The sequence below is a fragment of the Erpetoichthys calabaricus genome, chromosome 1, assembly GCF_900747795.2.
Source record: "Erpetoichthys calabaricus chromosome 1, fErpCal1.3, whole genome shotgun sequence".
NCBI classification, from domain to species: domain Eukaryota; kingdom Metazoa; phylum Chordata; class Cladistia; order Polypteriformes; family Polypteridae; genus Erpetoichthys; species Erpetoichthys calabaricus.
The window spans coordinates 106,947,815-106,970,662 of NC_041394.2; the positions used below are offsets into that span (position 1 = coordinate 106,947,815).

The following is a 22,848-nucleotide window of genomic DNA, read 5'->3' on the forward strand; positions in this document are numbered from 1 at the left end:
TCCTTCCACTCTCTGGGTGATCTGACTGGTCATGAGCCCCAGTCGTCTACCACAGCTGTTCTTCAGATTATGGTAGAAAGAAAATGGCTGTGTCCTGAATTTTAGGGTCTTATAGCCTTTATCTATGGTAGACGCCTTTTTGCGTAACCATTATTAGGATTGTATCCTGCATTGCTAGGGGCGTTCCCCGAGGTCGTGACCTCAAGTTCATCACCACAATGGATCCTTTAAACTCTAATAGAAATTATCTTTGTTATTGATTGATCATGTCTTGACTGGTTTTCAACTTCTTGCCAGAGTTTTGATTGTGATTCTTGCCTCTTGTCTGGGTTTTGGTTGCTTAGTTTATGTTTTATTTGTTTTGTTTTACCTTTTGCATGCTTTGTTATTTGTTTCTTGCCAAGCCAGGATAAGCTGAGGGTGGCATTACTAACTTTTGCTGTTTTCTTGTTGGTAGACATTTATTCATGTATTTTTATAGATATAACTTTATTTGTCCCCATGATGAGGCAGTTATCATTTTATGCTTAGACAGTGTTGTGATTTGTAACTGTTTTAAATCAACAATGCAGAATTTTTAAACGAATATAACCTGTTCAGTCTTTAGCTGCCTCTGCTGCAGATGATTTCTGTGGTCCATGAAATCACAATCAGTTGACTTAGTCAAACTTCTTTTACCTCTTAACACCTTTGTAGTACCTTTTTATTTAGCTAAAATGTGATATTTTAGTATGTCAAGTTGTTTTCACATTTGTAAAATCTTATCTGTCTTCAGGTACTAAAACCTCACCCAAAAATAGCAATAATAATATTAATAAAATTAATTTAATGGTTTGCAGAGTTATTACTTTTTACTCCCCTTAATTTTGTACTTTTTGGCGAACTAAAATAATCTTTCCATTTTGGTTCTGTTTTTTCCCGTTTTACTTTGATTCTCCCCTGAAACTTACCTAATGTTACTGTTCAGACAAAAAAGCTACAAAGTCATCTCTGTAGATGACAGAGTATATGTGCACTCGCCAACACTGTCGTAAAACATGAGCGAATGTTCATGCTGCACAAGCTTCTCTGCAAGTACGCTGCTTTTAACTCCGTGGTCCAGGTCTTGACTCAGGTTTTTGTACCTAGAAATGAAAAATTATTACATAAATTTTAATAAAATTCAGCCTAACTATAAACATTTGATGTATGTCTTATGCATATTTTGTAAAATATTTTCTGATACTCCAGTATGGATTGAATAAAAAAACAATAATGCAGGCACACACTGTATAATTAAAGTACTTCCATCCATCCATCCATCCACTCTCCTGAACCCACCCCTTCTGGTGTGCAGATGTCCTAACCAGCTCCAGTGCCATCTTGGGGCAGTCTGAAGAAGGCTTGAGTCTGAACAAGACAAACTGTTTATTTTTCAATTGTATTTTTTTCTGTTCTTTTTGGCCATGGAATATATGGGGACCACCATGGTGCCCCAACTCTTTTTGATTGATGTTTCTTGTGTCTCATTACAGTAGTCATCATTTTAAAGTACATGCATAATTAAAATAAATGTGTGTAGGTATCTACTGTACATTCTGTTAAACTGCTGCTCTCTCCAGGATGGTTTTCTGCCTTGTACCCAATGCTGCCGGGATAGGCTCAGCCCCCGAGCTGGATTACGTGGATATGAGAATATGATGCTTTGTCGTGTACTGTATGTTGGTTTTGTTATGTACTCTACAATTCTAGGTAGTAATGCAATCAGTCCCCATATTTGGCTGAGGTACAGCAACACATCCAGCACCCCGTGTTGCTGCCATTTCCTGTATGTGGGTCCTTACTAAATTAATAGTTATGTTCTGTCCTCCTATGATCTTTGCAATGCTGGCTACATTTCGGCTCAGGTGCATCTCTGCACAAAAAAGCTTAATAAATGTAAGGTTAAAACCACTTAACCCTTAAACTATACAGTGTATTTGTAGCCACTTTTGTAGCCATGAAATGCAATGGCTGTATGACACCTCAGATTACAGCCATATTAATATCCTGAGCTACAGAACTTCCACTTTAGCATAGCCAGTTGTGTTGTTTGGTGTACAGAAAATGGGAGAGCCTGGACTTCAATCTGAGGGGATATGTAAGCAGTGGTGGTGATAAACGTGATCCATTTTTTAATTTCAATGACATCAATTTCAGTGTATACTCACAAGATTCAGCACTAAACCTGTTTTGTATTCTATTATTGAGTTCAGTGTTCAAAAAAATACATTCAGTAGTAAGAGTCATAAAAAGATTGTTGTTACAACAATAGCCTCATTATTCACTGTTCATTTTTACATCAAAATGCTTCTTCATATTTAAATATTTACTAAATGCAACTTTATTTTTACTTTACCTGGAAGAAATGCTCCAGAATATGAAAGCATTTATAGTCATCATTGTGCCTAACAAGAAGAAAAAAACTTCCATTTTGCCTTCTGCTAAAGTGTCTGGAAAATAAAAACCTGAAAGGAAAAAAACAGCAGAAAGTTGAAAGAATAAATACACATTTAAACAATTGAGTGCTATTCTAATAAAAAAAGTCACTTTTGCTGTGGATGAACTCTTCATTTGTGCTGAGTTGACAAGGAAAACCAAAACCAAGATCCAAAATTTTGAGAATTTAAAAGTACCCACCAATATAACAGTTATAAAAGTCATTAATAATTTGGGATAACGAAGGTTTAGCTTCCTGCACACTATTAGGGGTATCTTAGGGATTTTGTTCACCTTAACATTTTCCTATCATATGCCATTTTATTGCAAGTGCTTATTTTTGTGATTTCCTTTCGCATTATAAATTACAGTTCAACAACTACAGCTGGAACATCTGTGGTGATCTAAAGGTAATGGCAATGCTACTAGGAATGCAGCTCAGATATCTGTGGTTTTAATTTGTGAATGGGGCAGCCATACTAAACACTCTCATTTCTTTAAGCAGAACTGCCTGCTCCATAAGCAGATCCAGGCCAGAAAAGTGTGGCAAATAAACAACATCAACAATTTATTTCTTGTGTAGTTCAAAATCACACAAAGAATGCCTCATTGGCCTTTGACAGCCCCTCAGCCTTGTCTCTTTTAAGAAGGCAAGAAAAAAAAAACTCCAAGAAACCCTTGTAGGGAAACAGAAACCTTGGGAAAGGCAATTCGGAGAGAGTCCCCCTTCCAGGTAGGTTATGTGTGCAATGGCTGTCAAAAAACGGGGTAAACGCAACACAAAAAACAGAACACAAGTAATCCTCTTCACAGAGCAAAATGGTCAGTCTATCATTGCTGCCCCAGAAATGCAATAAAATAGTACAAACTACAATGCAAAATGGAAGAATAGATTATACCACTCTCTAACTACAGAACTATCACATATGAAGATAAAGAAGTATTCAAATACATTAAAAATAAAGTAGAATTAACATAAAAGAAAAGCAACAATATCTGTGCATCAGCCAATTGTAGAACCACAACCAGACTGTAGAAAAGGAGTAAGACAAGCCATACCTCAGCCAGCTTGACCACTTATCAACCCAAAAAGGATACATTTGCCTCCTGTTCATAGAAAACCTAAACTAATGGAAAATGTAATAAGTGTAATGAACAAGAAAGGTTATGGATTTCGATATTTGAACGAGATATTTCCACAAATAACTGTTGCCAAGGTAAAGGAAGGTATTTTTGTTGGTCCACAAATTAGACGTCATTTATAAGTGGTATGAAGATCTGCTAGTGGGCTGGAAGAAATCACATTTAAGGCCTTTGTGAATGTTGTTGAGAATTTTCTTTAGCTAAGAAAATTAATGATGAACATGGAGAAAGGTTTCACCAGGACATTGGAGCAATGTTAAAGTGGTATCAGGTCAAGTAGAACCCATCAATGCTGGCTGATTATTGTTGGACGAGAAAACGAGAAACATCAGGTGGGGAGTACAAACAAAAATCAGCAGTAAATCAGGTTTAGCTTGGCTGAACTAATGCAATGTGTCATTAAGCAATTAAACGGGTGTGATACAGTCAATGTGAAATTATGTTTGTGTTCAGCTGGACCTCATCCATCCAATCATTGTGGCTATGGCCAGGGCCTTTGCCTGGCTGGAATGCCTCTATGCTGAAATAACGGGGTGAGGGAGCGTATCCAGAGCATTTGAAATGGCTTTAGACACATACAGTTTATTGTCTTGAAAATGGATCACACATTTTGATATATTAAACCATGTAGTAAAAGAGGACAATCCTAAAAAATATGCAGGTTGGTGGTATGGTTTTTGTGATTTATCAAGATTTGCCAATTTTGCACACATGTCATTACTTTCCACAAGCTATAGAAAATAATATCCTATGCCCAAATTAAGACAATTATTGTAAATAAATATAACTTCAGGAAGATCCAATAAACAGTAAACTGATCAAGAAAGACATGGCACAACATGCCCACCAAATAAAACACCTATGAATTTTTAACTTCCTTAAAGGGAGACCTCAGGTGGTTCAAGTGGGTGGCCACACTTTATCCTCCCACACACTTAACACAGGGGCTCCACAGGGCTGTGTTCAGAGTCCTCAGCTATACTCCCCTACACATATGACTGCATGGCTGTACACGACTCGAAAACCATTGTGACATTTCCTGATGACACCGCTGTGGTAGGCCTGATACCTAATAACAATGAACAGGCTTACCTGAGTGAAGTAGAGAGCCTGTCACACTGGCATCAGGACAACAGTCTACTCCTGAAAGTCAGCAAGACAAGTGAGACAATTGTGGACTTTGGGAGAAAACAATAGAGGTACTGCCACCCACTCAGTATTAACAGCACTCAGGTGGAGAAGGTGGACAGTTTCAGATATCCAAGTGTCCACATAACAGAGGACCTAACCTAACCCAAACACACTGACACCCTAGTGAACAAGGCACGACAACGTCTTTACTACCTCAGAATCCTCAGGGATTTCAGGATGCCTTCCCATTTACTAAAGAATGTGCATAAATCCACCATCTAACGTATTGCGACTAGAATTATTACTGCATGGTTTGGGAATGACACACAGCAAGACCTCAAGGTGATGAGCCAAATGCATCCAGGACAATGTCGGAACAGGGCAAAGAAAATTAGTAATGATATCAGCCATCACAACAATGCCCTCTTTCAGGTAAACGCTGCCACCACCTCCAGTTCAGAGACTGAGGAGGGTTTTTTTTCCCATAGTCTATTGGCATCTTGAATTAAAAAAGTGTTTATAAAACACATGATGCCCCATTGTTAACTCTCTTACATTAAGTTATTTAGGTATAATTTTTCTCATATTTATAGTTCTATTAATGATTTTTGATATTTATAAAGTCACTTATTATAAGTGGCTCTGAGGCTAGGAAGCAATTGGAAGGTTGCCAGTTCAAAACCTGTAAACGCTAGAAGTGACTCTACTCCATTGGGCCCTTCAGCAAGGCCCTTCCCCTGCAATTGTTTCACCTTGGGTATGACGTTAATCTGCATCCAGCCCTGCAAGCAGGTCCTCCAACTTACAAAGAAAACTTGGGGGATGGTGGCAGGATTGGCACGTCAGCCACTGCAAAAAAAAACTCACACTGTTCCAGTGTGGTGCTGAGGTGTCACCCGCTGCACTAGGGTCCCAATCCAGGGAGCTCATCGTGTGGTGGGTGGAGCAATGTGCTATCTGTGCATGCTCCCAACCTCTCTCTCATGTATTATTGTTATTTTCCTTTTATATTCTGTTAAAAGGCACAGTCATTGGAGTTGAGAAGCCAAGCATTTCACTAAATGCTGTACTGTAAGTATAATTTGTATGTGACAAATAAAATTTGATTTGAATTGAATGGAAATCAAAATGCAGGGATTTGATTTGGTGTGCATTATAAGAAACATTAGAAGGGCCTCAACAACTTTTTTGATTTGTAAATGTTCCAAAAACTTTCTTGAAGAATGTATCTATGCAAAAATATCCTTCTGAGTAACGCAATTTGTTGAAGGTGTTGCTTATAGTTTTCCATAGTAAATGTATGGCAGGGCATTGCAATTTGCTATTCATGTTTAAAACCACACAATCAAGCGTATAGACAGCTATTTTGAATAAAGATCCATGTCATGTTAAAACTGATCTATGTGTCACCTGTTTCTGTGTATTAAAACAATGAACTTTAAGACTCTGAAACATTTTAGAATCAACAGCATAGTGGAAATAATTGCAACAATCAAACAAACAGTTCTAAAAATTAAAACAAACTATATACAAAAGTTTCAATAAATTTTAGAACAAGAAAGAATAAACTACTTGACTACAGCATATAAGTAATGATTCCTAAAAAATGCTGATCACAACAGCAATTCTGTATTAGTTGTATTGTAGTCAGTCAGTCATTTTCTAATCTGCTTTGTACCAAGCCTAACCCTGCCAGCACAGGGTGCAAGGTGATAGCGCAAGTCAGGAACAAACACTGGACAGGGCGCCAGTCCATCTCAGGGAGAACACACACACAAACCCTAACCACACACTAGATTCAATTAAATACCGCCAATCCACCTAACCTGTATGTCTTTGGGAGAACACTGGAGCACTCGGAGGAAACCCACACAGACATGTAGGGAGGTCCTGGAACACAAACTCTGGCCACCTTACTGAGAGAAGCCAGTGCTAACACTGTGCCACTGGGCTGTCCTAATTTTTTTTTATAGATTTTTGTTATTTTTTGTTATTTATTCCCACTCCTTTATTGTCTTTACATTTTACTTTATGTTTGCTGTTTTCTCCCCTGCCCTTTGTCTCAAGATTACAGCATTCAGCCGCTGCAGTCACTAGTCGCACAGTTACTTACTGGCATGACCACATTGCTCTGTCATTAGTTGTGTTTAACTGTGTTCTTCTGCTCTCTTTGTGCTTCACTTCTTTGTAGAGTTTGAGCTATTTGACTGTTTTTGCTTGTCAGTTTTCTGGATTTGGGCTTTGCTCTTGCTGTTTAGGATTTAGTATTTTGATTAGCTGATTTTTTGCTTTTTTTGTTTTGTTGTAGTCTTCTGTTATAATTAAATTTCAGTTCTATGTTCCTCTCTTTTGCTTTAATTTTTAACTTTACAATTTTTTTTGACAATTGTATTTTACATTTTGAATAATTACAAATTCTTTGGCTACTGAATAGATAATTTAAATGTTAAACTATTGAGCCCTGTGAAGGACTGGCCAGGGTTTATTCTTGCCTTGCACCCTATGCTAGCTGGGATAGGATCCAGCAGCCCTGTGACCCTGTTCAGGACTATGTGGGTGAGGAAATGACTGACTTTTGGAGTGGACCATGTATTTTGGTGGTTTGACTCTTTCATGTTATGATCTGCCTGGCTGAAACAAAACTTAATGTAAGCATTAATATTTAACTGAAGCATATAACCAAAAATGAGCGTCACAAAGCATTTATCTGTCCTACACAGGCTTAACAAAAAAGCGGTTGGAAACACTTGGAAAAGGAAGAAGAGAATCATAGATGAACCCTGGTCCAAATTACAAAAATAAAGTTTCTATATCTGTTAACAAATAAATGAAATAAAAAAGAAAGGCTAAAATTAAACCAAATTCAGACAAAAGCGTTTCCAACAGGAAAACCACAAAGCAAATAAAATTATTCCAAAATTCCAAAAATCTATACCACTAAACAAAGCAAGAGTTATTAACCAAAATGTAAAAATATTACAAAATCTTTAATCAAAAAAGGGGACCCAAAAGACTAAAGTATTATAGATACTAATGCCACAACAGCCATCTTTGGTCTGACGGACTTTTAATGGCAAGTTGCTAACTGCAACTTCAGGTGGCCCTGCTCCACTTGGTTCAACACGCTAAAGGCACTGCACATAATTTAAATGCTTAACCAACATTAAGTCATAATATAAAATTAACAAACAAATCAATGTTTGCACAGTAATATATACACAGATCAGCAACATTAAAACCATCTTCTTAATATTGTGTAGGTCCCCCTTGTTTTTTGAAAGGCAAAAATTAAGACTCTCTGGCAGTATCTTAAATTTGTTTCAGTCTTACTTAACAGGTAAAAAATTCTTTGTTAGTTGTGGTGATTGTACTTCGGAGATAAATTATATTGTATATGGTGTACCACAAGGATCTATTCTTGGTCCGCTGCTCTTTTCAATCTACATGCTTCCATTAGGTCAGATTATCTCAAAACACAAGGTGAACTACCACAGCTATGCAGATGACACACAGCTTTATTTGTCTATAGTGTCTGATGTCCCTGATGCTCTTGGCTCTCTAATTCAACGTCTTACTTGTATTTCCAAATGGATGAGTAGTAACTTTCTCAAAATAATAAAGAGAAAACAGAAATCTTAGTGACTGGCAAACTTGGATACTGCAAGGATGTTAGAAATAAACTTGATCCCTTAGGTTTAAAAGCCAAGATAGAGGTAAAGTGTTTAGGGATAATCACTGACTCTGACCTGAACTTTAAATCACACATTAACCAGATTATTAACCAGATTTTTTTTTCGAATGAAGGTCTGCTTATAATTTGAAGAGCCAAGCTTAAAAGAAGTGGTGAGGTGGCATTTTGCTGTTATGAACCGAAAATCTGGAATACTTTACCTTTAGAAGTTCTCTGGGCTAATACTGTGGAACATTATAAAAAACTGCTAAAAACTCATTATTTTAATTTGGCTTTTCATAACTATTTTTCAGTTGTATACCTACTCGACTATATGGGTATAGAATTATCATATTCTTCAGGGATCTGCAATCTGTACTAATCCCCACTATTCTCTGCTGTTCTTCCAGGTTCTTCCATGGTAGCAATCTGTGCCAACACCACCTGATCAAGACACCATGCAGCCTCCCTGTGTTGATAGATTGAAGGTGGGAGTCTCTGCTGTCCACAAGACCAACATCATCAAATACTATCACATGAAGCATGAAAACAAAGGGGACTGATTTATAACCATTTATGTCAGGTAGAATGTCCAGTGGGGGCTGGGTGGTCTTTTTGGCCTTTGAACCCCTGCAGATTTTGTTTTTGTTTTCCTCTGCCTAACTGGAGTTTTTTTTGTTGTGATAAGCTGCCCGGACACAGACAGACGGACACCATTGTACAGTCACCACACGTTTATTATACATATTGTACACTGTCCATAAGTGCACAACCCAGTGCCTCAAGCACCAAACTCCCCCAAAGTCCAGACCTCTCTCACTCTCTGCCTACTCTTCAGGCCGCCTCCTCTCTCCTGCCTCCAAACTTTGTCCACTCCTCACCCGACTCCAGTCCTCCTCTGCAGGGAGGCGGCCCCCTTTTATAATTACCCGGATGGGCTCCAGGTGATTCCCGACACTCCTTAGACACTCCCCTGTGTGGCGGAAGTGCCGGCTATGCTCCCGGAAGCCCTCCAGGTGTTCCCAGTCTTCTTCCCCTAAGCACTTCCTGGTGTGGCGGAAGTGTTGGGGTTCCGGGTCCTTCAGGCATGGGGGCGCCCCCTGGCGGAGACCACGGGCCCCTACAGGGTTGGGCTTCCAAGCCCTGCACCCGTGGCCCCCAAAGGAACCAGGGTGGTCGCCCCCTCGTGGTCTAGAGGAGGCATGAGCCTTCCTCCTGTCCTCCTGGGCATCCCGGCTGGGTGCCACCCCCAGCCGCGTGCCACACTGTCCTCCCAGCCATTTGACCTTACCTACTTTTGTTGTTACTTATTGTTTAATATTATTGCCTTATCTTGTTTTTTTTTCTTGAATCTTTCTTATTGTCATCTTACTTTTATTCTATTTTAATTAGTCTTCCCTAATTTTAATTATTTATTTTGTCTTTTTTCTCTTTCTTCATCAAGTAAAGCACTTTGAGTTAATTTGTTGTATGAAAATGTGCTATATAAATAAACGTGTTGCATGGAAGGGGCCTAAGTGTGAAAAGGAAAGTACAGGAGTGAAATGGGAGTAAGAGGTTCTGAGTATTAAAAAATGAGTACTCCCTAGAGAAGTGTCCATAGTGGGGCCCAATAACTGCAGAAGTTCAACAAGGATGGCGGGTGGCAACCTTCTTACAATAAAAAAATACTTTTTTTTTTTTATTTAATATTTTTATTTTATTAATTTTCATTTTAATCATTCCATACAAACAGATCAATTAATAACCCAACAAATTTGAAGACTAATCAAACCCCACCCCTGAGAAGGAGAGCTTAGCTAAAGGAAAATTGCTTAAGGCTTTTTAATAAGGTAACATTAAACAAAAGAAAGGGAGAAGTAAATATCTATGTAAATAAGAGATGGAGAAGGGAATTAAATGTGGTAATAGTTATTTCTCTTATTCTAAAATAATATTGATTAAATCCTGCCATGTTTTGAAAAAATTTTGTACAGATCCTCTAACTGAAAATTTGATTTTTTCCAATTTCAAATAATATAAAACATTGGTTTCCCACTGACTTATAAGAGGAGAATTAGGATTCTTCCAATTTAACAAAATAAGTCTGCGTGCCAAAAGTGTAGTGAATGCAATCACCGTTTGCTTGTCCTTCTCCAATTCAAGTCCATCTGGAAGAACACCGAACACAGCTGTTTATGGGTTAGGAGGGATTGTGATACCAAGGCTGTCTGAGAGGCACTTAAAAATTTCTGTCCAAAATGATGTTAGTTTGGTGCAGGCCCAAAACATGTGACCCAGTGAGGCAGGAGCTTGGTTGCAGCGCTCGCAGGTTGGATCCTGCCCTGGAAACATTTTGGACAGTTTTAAGCGAGACAGATGGGCTCGATATATAATTTTTAGTTGAATAATTCTATGCTTTGCACATATAGAACTCGAGTGAATTCTCTGCTTTGCTACCTTCCACTCCTTTTCTGATATATTGATTAAGAGATCTTCTTCCCAATGTCCTCTTGGATCTTTGAAAGGTAGGGACTCTAATAAGATTTTATATATTGCGGAAATAATGTTTAATTCCTCGAAATTGAGCAGTATTTTTTCCAGCATTGTGGAGGGTGCAAGGTGGGGGAAATCGGGCAATTTCTGTTTAACAAAATTTCTAATTTGAAGATAGTAAAAGAAATGTGTAGCTGGGAGGTTGAATTTTGAACGTAATTGTTCAAAAGATGTAAATATGTTGTCTATATAAAGATCTCTGAGCATTTTAATCCCAAAACTTTTCCAGGTATTAAAAACTGGATATACTTGCGAAGGTTAAAAGAGGTGGTTCTCTTGCAGAGGTGCCACTGATAAAAGATTTTCCATCTTAAAATGCTTTCTAATTTGGTTCCATATACTTTTGATCGAAGCAAAACTGAGTAAACTGTAAATTTTATGTACAATGCTAACATTTTTCAAGTTAGTGATCATTACAGTATTTTGCCACACATTATACTGCTCCCTTGTCAAGGGCTATTTACCTACCTTATGGCCAGTACAGCTGGGAAAGACTTTGGCCTGCTGGGACACTTTGGCACTCAAATAAGACATTACCAGTTATCCACATACTTATTATTTATGCTTTTCTACTAAAAACAATGATGTTTGGAGAAGTTATTGTGTAGCAGCTTTGAAGTATATACTATTTGCTGCTGCACAGTCATTTCAAATAGTTCCCATTTCAACATGACCTATACTATGTCAACAACAAGCTAAAGCCTTATAAAACACCAGAAACCCATCTTTACAGTGAGAACTCTAACATCAAGAAAGATTTGACACCTTGTTAGCTGACATGCTCTACAGGGCATTCTGAGGCAGGAATGAAGAAAAGCCCTGCAGTGCCTTTGAGTAATAGACAGTTTATCCCTGGCAGTCAAATTATTTATTAATTTACCCACCAGCGAAATTATCTTCTATTGATAATCCAGCTACTTGGTATGTAAATACACATGAAAAGGTGATGATTGCCCCGATTTTTTTTAGAAAACCTAGCAAAGCATTCTATTTTAGCAAGAAGTACAATGCTGAATCAGCCTAATGAGGGCTCATCTTTGCCTTGAGTTAGAAAGGCACCCCACTGGCTTCCATTAGATAAACACTTTAGGCTCATCCTCTCCCAGGGATCCTCCCGTAAGAAAAAGAAGTTTTGTTTCATCTAGTTGGCCAGGAAGGCTTTCATCTCTGTGCAAAGCTCTCTTTAGTAACTCGCCTGTGGATAGTTCTGTCATATATTTTTGATAGCACTATTTGAATTTTGGGAATTGTCTGTGCTGCAGCTACATATTACCCGCAGCACTTCTTTCTACTTACCTCCTGACGCCAGATACATTACTTGAATAATGAAAGCCCCAAGAAAGCAGCCTCCTCCATTGGACAAAGTTAGGAAGTGTGAGGAGATCCCACGAATGCTACTGGGAGTCAATCGGAAAGCTAGAAGTGAACCTATGAGAATCAGGAAAGGAATTTGGCCATATTGTTAATCAAAGTTTTATTTTGCTGTTTTGCATTTATTTCAATAAATCATTATGGGAAATATTTCCCTGGAATGGAAATGCTTGTTTTTAATAAATAAATTCACTCTTCAGCACTACAATATATAAAAAATAATAACATATGTGTTCAAAAAACTAAGTTTTAAACATACTGTAATGCTGAAGATGCTAAGCTTGATTTGGATAAGGGCCAAAAGTTAAAAATGATAAGATGATATACACAGCAGAGTTTGGAGGAGCATGAGTAAGGTGTTAGAAAGAAAGGCCAATGGGATCAAAATGGTGGAAAGCTAAAGTAGCTGCAAAATATGATGAAGAGAAAATTTTCAGATGAATTTATCTATTACTCTTTGTCATTAATGGTGGAATGATGATGAAGTGGTTAGTGTTACAGCTTCACAGCTCTCAAGTCCTGGGTTCAAATCCTAGCCTGGTTACTGTCTTTGTGGAGTATGGATGAATCTCTTTGAGTCAATGCGGACTTTGATTTTCCTCTGAAAGAAGAATATGTTTAGTTAACTGGTATCATTAAACTGGAGCCCATCAATAAATATTGCCTATAATGGCCTGGCACCTTCTCTTAGGTTGGTTCCTTACAAGACTTTCAACCTTATGATGTTGAACTACATTATGTGGGCTCATTAATGGTTGTTCTTCTTTAGTAAGTGCCTTTGTAACCAAACATACTGTAAGCCAATAGATCAGTGCACTATGATCAAAAAAAGGTAAGTGTGCCACAGTGATATCTTGCAGAGAGTGGGTTTTTAAAATGTTTTGATGTGTTCTCTGAAAAGATCTGCCTGTTCCCTACCTGTTCCACCCATGTAGGCTACATTTATGGTGACTTTCTATAAAAATGATCATAAACAGTGTCATGGACAAGTATGTGATCCTCTCCATGAATGACAGATGTGCCATGTCTGATGACTATGCTGGAGAAAACCACTCTGGCTACAAAAGAACACACTTAGTATGCATCATGATATGGGCTTAGGAAGAATACAGTGGATAAGCAATTTGTGTTGGTGATGTGAGTGGTGGCTCTGAGGCTACGGATCTACACTGGCAATTGTATGGTTTCTGGTTTGAATCCTGTAAATGCCAGAAGAGACTCTACTCTGTTAGGCCCTTGAGCAAGGCCTTTAACCTGCAATTGCTCTGTCCTGGATATGACATTAATTTCCATCTAGCTCTGCAAGCAGGTCCTCCAACTTGCAGGGAAAACTTGGGGGTTCATGGCAGGATTGCAACTCCAGCCACCATCAAAAAACTCACATTGTTCCAGAATAGTGCTGAGGTGTCACCCGTTGCACGGCTTCACTTGGGTTCCAATCCGAGTGGTTTGTCTTGTGGTGGGTGTGGCAATGCGATATCAGCGCACGCTCCCAACCTATGTGATCTTGGTAGGATATAATATGAAAGGATACAAAGGAAGGATTAGTCTGAAAAATAGCTATCCTTCATTATCCCAATTTTACTACTTCTATTGTACGGCTCATGCTGGCAGCGTCTAATGTAAGGTAAGAAACAGTTCTGGATGGGGCACCACTCCACTGAAAGGAATAATCACATTTGCTGTTGTTTTGGCAAATTTAGACTATTAGACATTTTAGATTTAGCTTAACAAATGCAGCCTTAGGATGTTTCAGGAAACCAAATAATTATTCGAAAACCAATCCAAGGTAACAATGATAGTGTATTCAGTTTGGAAACAGACAGAGAGCAGCACATAATTGAAGACCACATACCCAGAGCTCTTAGCTGTCCATTTGTAAAATCAGAAAATAAGGCTGAAATAAGACGAAGATAGACTATTTAATTTGTTTATTAATAGAAAATGAGGCATATTTAATAATGATTCTGATCTTGAACAGTGGACCTCATTGTCAATGTTTAAATTAGAAGTACAGTCATCTGAACATATTGGCAATTAAGTTTCTATCATGTAAGGCAGATTGGGAATGTACTTCTAATCATGTAATAATTAGCACATTAAAACGTTCTGTCCTGCCATTCTCTAAATCATAGCTATAAGTCTGAATGAAGGAATGAGTACACTAGAGTGGTTAAAAGGTATAATCTAAATAATATGAAATTAAATATCAGTAACTGGGAAAACAAACTTTGCATAAAACCTACAGATCCATATGTATTTGGGCATTCAGGAAATGACGTGGCAAACTTCTCTGTGTTTTAACAGCACAGAATCTGTTCTAGAATGACAAGAACAGCTTGATTGTATTTTGTATTCCAAATCAAGATGGGTTTACTGGTGTCACTGCATTAGACAGATGTTTTGAAGTAAGATAGTTATATTCAAGGGAATAGAGAGTTGCAACGCATTGCATGTTGATTAACACAGGCAAGTAAGAATTTCATTGTTCACTGTACATGTGTCAATAATGAACCAATACATCTATTCATTATAGACTATAATTGAAAATGGATGCAAATTGTACAATATTTGGCATGAAAAATAAAGTCCAATTGAATTAAAATGGGCATTGATGTAAATTACAGTACTTTATTTATTATCAGCACGACAGAGGATTCAGAAAGTATTTAGACCCCTTTAATTTCTGTACACTTTATTGTGAGGTAACTTTCATTTTAATTAGATATATTTGCTATTTTCTCACATCAATTTACATTAAACAGCCCATAACAACAAAGTGAAAACATGCTTTCAGAAAAGTTTGCTAATTTATTAGAAATCAAAAACTGAAATCTCTCATTCTTGTTAATTGTTCAAACCCTTAATTTGAATCTTTGGCAGTAATTACAGCTTCCAGTCTTCTTGAGTAAGTCTCTACAAGTTTGCACACCTATATTTATCCCATTCTTCCTGGCAGATCCTCTCATGCTGAATTAGACTGGATTGGACGGGTCTGAAATACTGCCATCGTCAGGTCTCTCCACAGATCTTTTATAGCAGGGGTGGTCAACTTCGATCCTGGTTTATCACACTGCCTACAAGTTTTCATTCTAACCATTTTCTTAATTAGTGAATCAATTTTGCTACTAATTCACTTCATTTAATTTATTTGCTATTTAAGACTCAGACCCTTTAAATCAGGACTGAGCAACGCTGGTCCTGGAGGGCCGCAGTGGCTTGAGGTATTTGTTTCAACCCAAATGCTTCATGAGAAATCATTCATTACTGATGAAGCACTTATTGCTCAAGTGACATTTTTCTGCTTCATTTTAGTTGTCTCGTCTACTAAGATTTTGAACCCTTAATTGCTTATTTTAGTCTTTAAAAGCTGTATTTATTGTTTTAACTGCTCCTTATTAGCAATGAAATGCAAATGACAAAGGAACCAGCAGTTCTACATCTAGCTTGTCTCCATTTCCATCCATGTGGATTCATCATTCACTAATTGCTTTAAGTGCTCAGAAGGAAACTGAAGAGAAAGTGAAGAACTGAAAATTACTCATCCGTTTTAGACTTCAAATCACTTGGATGATACATGTGTCATTAGAAAGGGAAAAAATATATGATTTAAGAATGAATTGACATTATAGAGTTAAAACACTAACAAGCCATGAAACTAAATAAGATCTGTTATTGGTGAAGATTGGCTTCCTTATTAAGCAACTGGGTTGGAACAAAAACCTGCATCCACTGTGGCTCTCCATGGTGGGAGTTGGCCTCTCCTGTTATAAGGGGTTTAAGTCTGGACTTTGGCTGGGCCACTTAAGAACAATCAGGGATTTGTCTCTGTGTTGTCTTGACCGTATGTTACAGACCGTTGCTGTGCTGAAAGATCAACCATTGCCCAAGTCTAGGCCATGTGTACAATGCAGCAGGTTTTCTTCAAAGATTTCTCTTAATTCTGATCGGTTTCCCTGTCCCTGACACTGAGAAACACCCCCATAGCATGATGCTGCCACCACAATGCTTCACCATAAGGGTGATACTAGACAGGTGGTGAGCAGTGCCTGGTCTTCACCAGCCATAGTGTTTGGAGTTCTACTTTTGTTTGATCACAACAAAGAATCATTTTCCACATGCTCTCAGAATCCTTTATTTAGCAAATTTCAGGATGGGAGTTAGCCACTGTAGAATAAATGCCTAAAGGATGGAATGCTGCTGAGATGGTTGTTCTTTCTGTTAGAGTAACCATCACTTCTCTGACTTAGACACTTCTTGCCCAGTTACTCAGTTTGGCCAGACAAGGAAGAGTCCTGGTGGTTCCAAACTACTTCTGTTTCACAATTACTGAGGCAACTGTGCTCCTGGGAACACTCAAAACCTTACAAATAGTTTAATCCCATGCCCTAATATGAACCTCGCCATCATTTTATCACAAAGGTCTACAGAGAGCTCCTTGGACTTTATGGCTTGCTTTTCATCCTGACATGCAGTGTGAATTGTGGGACCTTATATACACAATAGTGTGTCTTTGTAAACGATGTTCAATCAATTCAGATTACCAAAGGTGGATTCTTATCAAGTTCTAGAGGACAGTTAAAGCAAACAGGAGGCACATGAGCACAATGTGGACTACCACAGCAAAAAATCTGAATACTTATATAAAAGAGAGATTACAGTTTTAATTTTTAATTAATTTCCAAACCTTTCTGAAAACATCTTTTCATGTTGTCATCATGGGTTATTGAGTGTAGATCGAGGGGCAAAAAAGGAAAATTTATCCATGTAAAATTAAATGTATAATGCAGTAAAGTGTGCAGGAAGTGAAGGAGTGTGAATACTTTCTGGTCCACACTGCAAGCATCCATCCATCTGATCCTGCTTATCCAGTTCACAGTCACATTACCCACAAAGCATAATGACCAGTTGTACATGAATACTTGATGTCTATATACTATATGTGTCCACTTTTTCCATACATAGTATACACTTTTTGACCCTACAAGAGTTAATTTCACAATGGTCATTTTTCTGTGCACGCACAAACTCACCTATACTCATTTTTTCAGGCTAATTAGGAATTCCCAACCCACCCAACTGGCATATCTTTGGGATGTGGAAAAGAAAGTGTAATAACTTGACAAAAAAATTACACAGACATAAAGAGAATGTGTAGCCGTCACACAGGCAGTGCCTGGTATGTATGGCAAGCCAAATTATCATTCAGAGATATCTTTAAAACATTTAAAGATATCTTGAAAACATTTAAAGATATCTCTAAATCTTTTAAAGATATCTTTAAATGCAATTAAGATATCTGTAAATCCTTTAAAGATATCTTTATGAAAAGCTTTTAAAGATATCTTTAAATGATTTACAGATATCTTCAAATCAATTACAGATATCTTTAAATCAATTACAGATATCTCCAAATGTCACTTTGGCTTAGAATATTTTAGTGAAGGTTGTTACTGATATCTTTAAATGAGCACTTGCGTATTTAAAGATATCTTTAAATGATTTGCAGATATCTTTAAATGATTTGCAGATATCTTTAAATGAATTACAGATATCTTTAAATGAGCGCTTGCGTATTTGCAGATATCTTTAAATGAATTACAGATATCTTTAAATGAACACTTTGTATTTAAAGATATCTTTAAATGATTTACAGAAAACAGAAATATAAGTATATTTGTAATTCTATAATAAACGAACGAAAAACGGAAGCCTTTCACAGGGAGTGATGTGATTTTTGAATAATGAGTACAACTTTTAAATAAAGAGGAAGTGATTTAAAGATATCTGTAATTCGTTTTAAAGATATCTTTAAATAAAGAGGAAATTATTTAAAGATATCTGTAATTCATTTAAAGATATCTGCAAATACGCAAGCGCTCATTTGAAGATATCTGTAATTCATTTAAAGATATCTGCAAATCATTTAAAGATATCTTTAAATATGCAAGCGCTCATTTGAAGATATCTGTAATTCATTTAAAGATATCTGCAAATCATTTAAAGATATCTTGAAGTTCATTAAAGATATCTTAATTCGAGATACATTTCAAGATATCTGCAAATCATTTCAAGATATCTATATATCATTTACAGATATCTATAAATCATTTACAGATATCTTTAAATCATTTACAGATATCTTCAAATGATTAAGAGATATCTCAAATGATTTAAAGATATCTTGAAATATTTAAAGATATCTTGAAATATTTAGAGATATCTTTAAAAGATTTAGAGATATCTTTAAATGTTTTAAAGATATCTCTGAATGATAATTTGGCTTGCCATAGGTATGGGAGTCTAACCCAGGACTCAGAAGCTGTGATTTATCCACGCTAACCACTACATAACACATTCATTTTATTTTCCAGGATTTTATTCCAATTAAAAAAAAACAAAGACTTACAAGCTGGGTTGACCAGGGTTTCAGATATGCCCAGTAACATATACTGGGGAGCCAGATGGAAACAGGGCATGGAGGAGACATGGAGCACTTTCCCAGAAATCACTTGCTCCATAGTAGGGTAGCACTTCCTGTGTAGTTCAGAGAAGCCAGCAACAGAGGCGGAGAGGGCAGCACACAGGTGACCAGAAACTGGACAAAATTAGACAGGAAGACATTGTGGTTAATAGCTTGTCTTTCATCAGTACATTTAGTAGAAGAATTATATGATTAAAAACACATCTGTGAGTTAATACTGGCAAACCTTTACATTTGGAAAAAGGGCCCCAGAAAAGTACATGCAATAATATGGAAAACTGCAAAGAAACATTTCTGTTAGCCTTTCAAAATATGTGCGCCAGAATCTTTATGAATCAATCACAGACTTTTTTTCTTGACACGTTTAAAAATAATGAAGTTAATTTATTCAGGTTTCTCAGTTAGGTTTAATATATTTTCAAGTAAAATAATGTTTGCTAGAGAAGTGCCCTACTGTACCTGTACAATCTGAAAGCTGCTCTTTGTCAAAGTGAACCTCATTATTTATTAATTATTTGAAAGCTTTAGATATGCAGTCCATCTGGACCTTCCAGGAGGCAGCATGTAAGGGGAGCCCCTGGGGTTTCTTTTGACCTCCTGTCCCATTAATCCTTGATCTGTGAAGGATATATAAAAAGCCACAGTCTCACTGAGCCAGAAAATATTTGGAAGGGGAAGCAGCCTCTGCTATAGTCATGCAAAAGGGCTTTATTTTTGTTGCAGCTGAAGGTGAGATAAATCCTTTACTGGAACAGTTAAAAAAAAAGTGTACTGGATGTGTTTTTGAATGATTTTTATACCACTTCATCATATACAATCCTTTGGGGAATTTACTGGAAAAAAAAACGTATTAGCTTGCCTCAGGCTATGCAGAGCACTCTACAATGTATATAGAGTAATGAGGGAATGGACATTTTTATAGTGGGGTTTTCTATATTAGCACATACTGTACTTCATATGTTGCATTGAATTTTTTCTTTACTAGCACAAATAATAACTAAATTGCCCTGTGCTACACATACAGTATACATAGCCCACAACCACTACTTCATCTAAAGCATTGGAGTATTCCCACAAAACAGTAAGAAATACTTTATTAGGTCAATAGTACTAGGGTGTTGTACCGTGTTAGCCATTATGAATTAGAGAAAAGCCAAGCAAAATGACACCTTTTATTGGCTAACTAAAAAGATTACAATATGCAAGCTTTCGAGGCAACTCAGGCCCCTTCTTCAGGCAAGATGTAGAAGAAGGGGCCTGAGTTGCCTCGAAAGCTTGCATATTGTAATCTTTTTAGTTAGCCAATAAAAGGTGTCATTTTGCTTGGCTTTTCTCTTTATTAGGTCAATATAACCAATAAAATAATTAAACACTTAAGTAGTCATTGGTGCCATTATTAGACATTTGAGTCAGTCACCTGAGTAGGGGTCCTGTTGATAAGGTTCCCCATTAAATAAAACCTGCCATTTCTAATCTCTGGTCACTTGTTTCTGCCAGCTCCTTGTTTACTGTTGCCAGAAAATGTCTAAATTCTAGAAGTGAGCAATGCATTTTTGGACAATCGATTACAAGTGATCTTAGGAAGATCTCTATTTTACTAAGGTAGCTTATTGTATCTTTATTCCCTCACTTAAAGCCAAATTGAGAGGATGCAAAGTTAACACTTGGAACAACCTCTTTCACTTTTGCCTAATGACTACTTGAAGGAGATGCCATAAATCCTCAACTCTCACACTTAAATATCGTAAGACAATGTGGTCGCTATGCACTCCTGACACAATGAAGGTATCATAAAATCTCTCTTGAATAAAGATTTCTTATTCTCATATTTAATTAGTTACAAAAGAGCGAAAATGGTCATCTGTTAGTCAACTACCTACTTTATTTTTCGTTAATGGTAGTTGATCTACACGTCATAGATTGCGTTGGTTATGTGAATTTGTTACTGTGTCAGTCTGGGTAGCATTAGTCTCATGCAACTAGACATGATTCTCGAATGAGATACACATCTGGGGAAAACTAATTAAAATGTTTGATTTGAATAGGGGCAAGATCCACTACTGAAAAGGCTCTGCCCACAGGGTTTCTTTCTAAAAACACACCTCCAAATTCCTCAGGTCTGTGCACTTCAAATGGTCGAGGTTGCTGTGGCACACATTCACATACAAATACATAAACCAACTATAAAAAGACAAGGAGAGAGCAAAAGTAACTGAACAAAAGACTTGACATTGGCAGAAAACAGAAAGCTAAAACTGCTGTTATCCATTCAACTGCTCTTTAGAATCAGGTAACTGAAACTTAATGAACAGTTAATAAATCGCAATAAGGGCAGTGACAGAAGAGACACAGGAACATGTTGACCACTGTAGGTACTTCGATCCATGTGCTTGAGAAGTTCTTCTGTCTGCAATGATATCTTTCTCTCATTTTGGCCATTGCATTACTATATAACATAACAACAGCAAACAGAGTTTAAATCAGCATTGTGGCCTTTGGATATACTACGTGATAAAATGCGGTCACTCAATTCTGGCTCATTTAGACGTGTAGTATGTTGTGCAGTATTTTGAGTACAGAAATCTGTATCTCCTCATTGTCAGTTCTCTTAATGGTAATCATTTTCGCTTCCTTTTGATGAGGTGCAACACATTGTTTCCTTCAAATTCATATTTTAATGAACATAGCTGCTAGTTCTTTGAACCTTACATCGATTCTGACATTGTCATTGCAACAGAACAGCAGAGAGCACACACAGCACCTACAACAACATATCATTCACCTTTCTACTATTACCCTTACTGAAATCTTTACCCAAGGTGACTTACAGCATTTGAGATCTAATTGGTTATTTGCTTATGGTCACACAGTGTCAGCAGTGGGATTTGAACTTGCAAGCTCAGTGTTTGAAGTCAAAATCCTTAAACTATTACACTGCACTGCCTGCACACTACTCCATTGATGTTTTTGAATGCTAATGTATCATAACAGGAAGGCGTTTCCCAGTTGCAACAGGTTACTGTATGTTTATTTTTCACACATACAATGTGCTCTCCGCACATTTAAATCTTAGGGATCTGTTCTGGAGACTTTTCCAATAGCATTTATCATAATCGTAATCAGAAGTTTACTCTCTGTTGAACCAAGTTAACAAGAGCATTACTGCTCATTACAGTTCACAATCATCATCCCTGCTTTGAGTGACGTCTTCATGAGGCGTTGGATTGGTTTAGAAATGTGACACTAAGTGAACCATCTAATTGTTCCCACCCACTTTTAAGCACAATTCTCTCATGGTTCTATCCAGTCGTGTAAATAGTATTTTATATCTGGTTCTGAAAGTCTAGGGTAGAATAAAGAGCTGGAAAATTTTGATTGATTTACTGTATAATTGGTTCTAAAAATAAGATGATCTTGATCACTGAGATATGCAGAACTTATTTTTTCTTATATGGATTTGATGTGCTGTATGTGTGTGAGTGCCAGGTTCTTGGTGTGGTGTGAAGCCATCCTCTTAGTCTTGAGTGAGTGAGAGATTAATCAACGGTACTGCATGGTGTAAAATGTGAGAGTGCAGAACCAACCCTACGGGGGCTGTTTTTTAAGAGACAAAGGGTAAGAATTTTGGTACACCATGGCTTACCTGCTTATATTTTCCATCTTACAGCAGAAGATTCAGACCTGAATCATGAGCAGTGAACGTGCCTTCAACTAACCTAATATCAAAAACCTTCCTCTATGTTCCCTTTAATTTGGTCCCCTTAAGGTGTGTGCTGTTCTCCCAGATTTGACACACATAGCTTTGAAAGCTATGATTGGGATTCTGCTCTTCACTTTGAGATCTCAACACAACACTAGCTGTTGCCCGTTAGGTCTTAAAAGTCTTTCCAGAATCAGATATTACATTTAAGTCTGAAATACTTGGATTTGTAGACTCGTATGTTTGCAAAAGACAATCAAGTTCAGAAATACAGTGCAAGGTTTGGTATTTGATAATCCAGAAAAGTTAGAATTCTAACTAGAAGAAAGACAAGGTGCAGAATTACTCAAGTGCAAA

General features: G+C 37.2%; 1 protein-coding gene across 1 annotated transcript in view; it reads right to left on the bottom strand.

The window, feature by feature from the left end:
* Positions 1-976: 976 nt before the first annotated feature.
* Positions 977-22,848, bottom strand: part of slc15a5 (solute carrier family 15 member 5) — a 94,553-nt gene continuing 72,681 nt past the window's right edge. The window contains exons 6-9 of the mRNA XM_028796428.2: positions 18,717-18,905; positions 12,233-12,364; positions 2,378-2,486; positions 977-1,124 (exon numbers count right to left, since the gene is read on the bottom strand). Of these exons, the coding sequence (XP_028652261.1) occupies positions 977-1,124; positions 2,378-2,486; positions 12,233-12,364; positions 18,717-18,905 (578 nt within the window). The remainder of the gene's footprint in view (positions 1,125-2,377; positions 2,487-12,232; positions 12,365-18,716; positions 18,906-22,848) is intronic.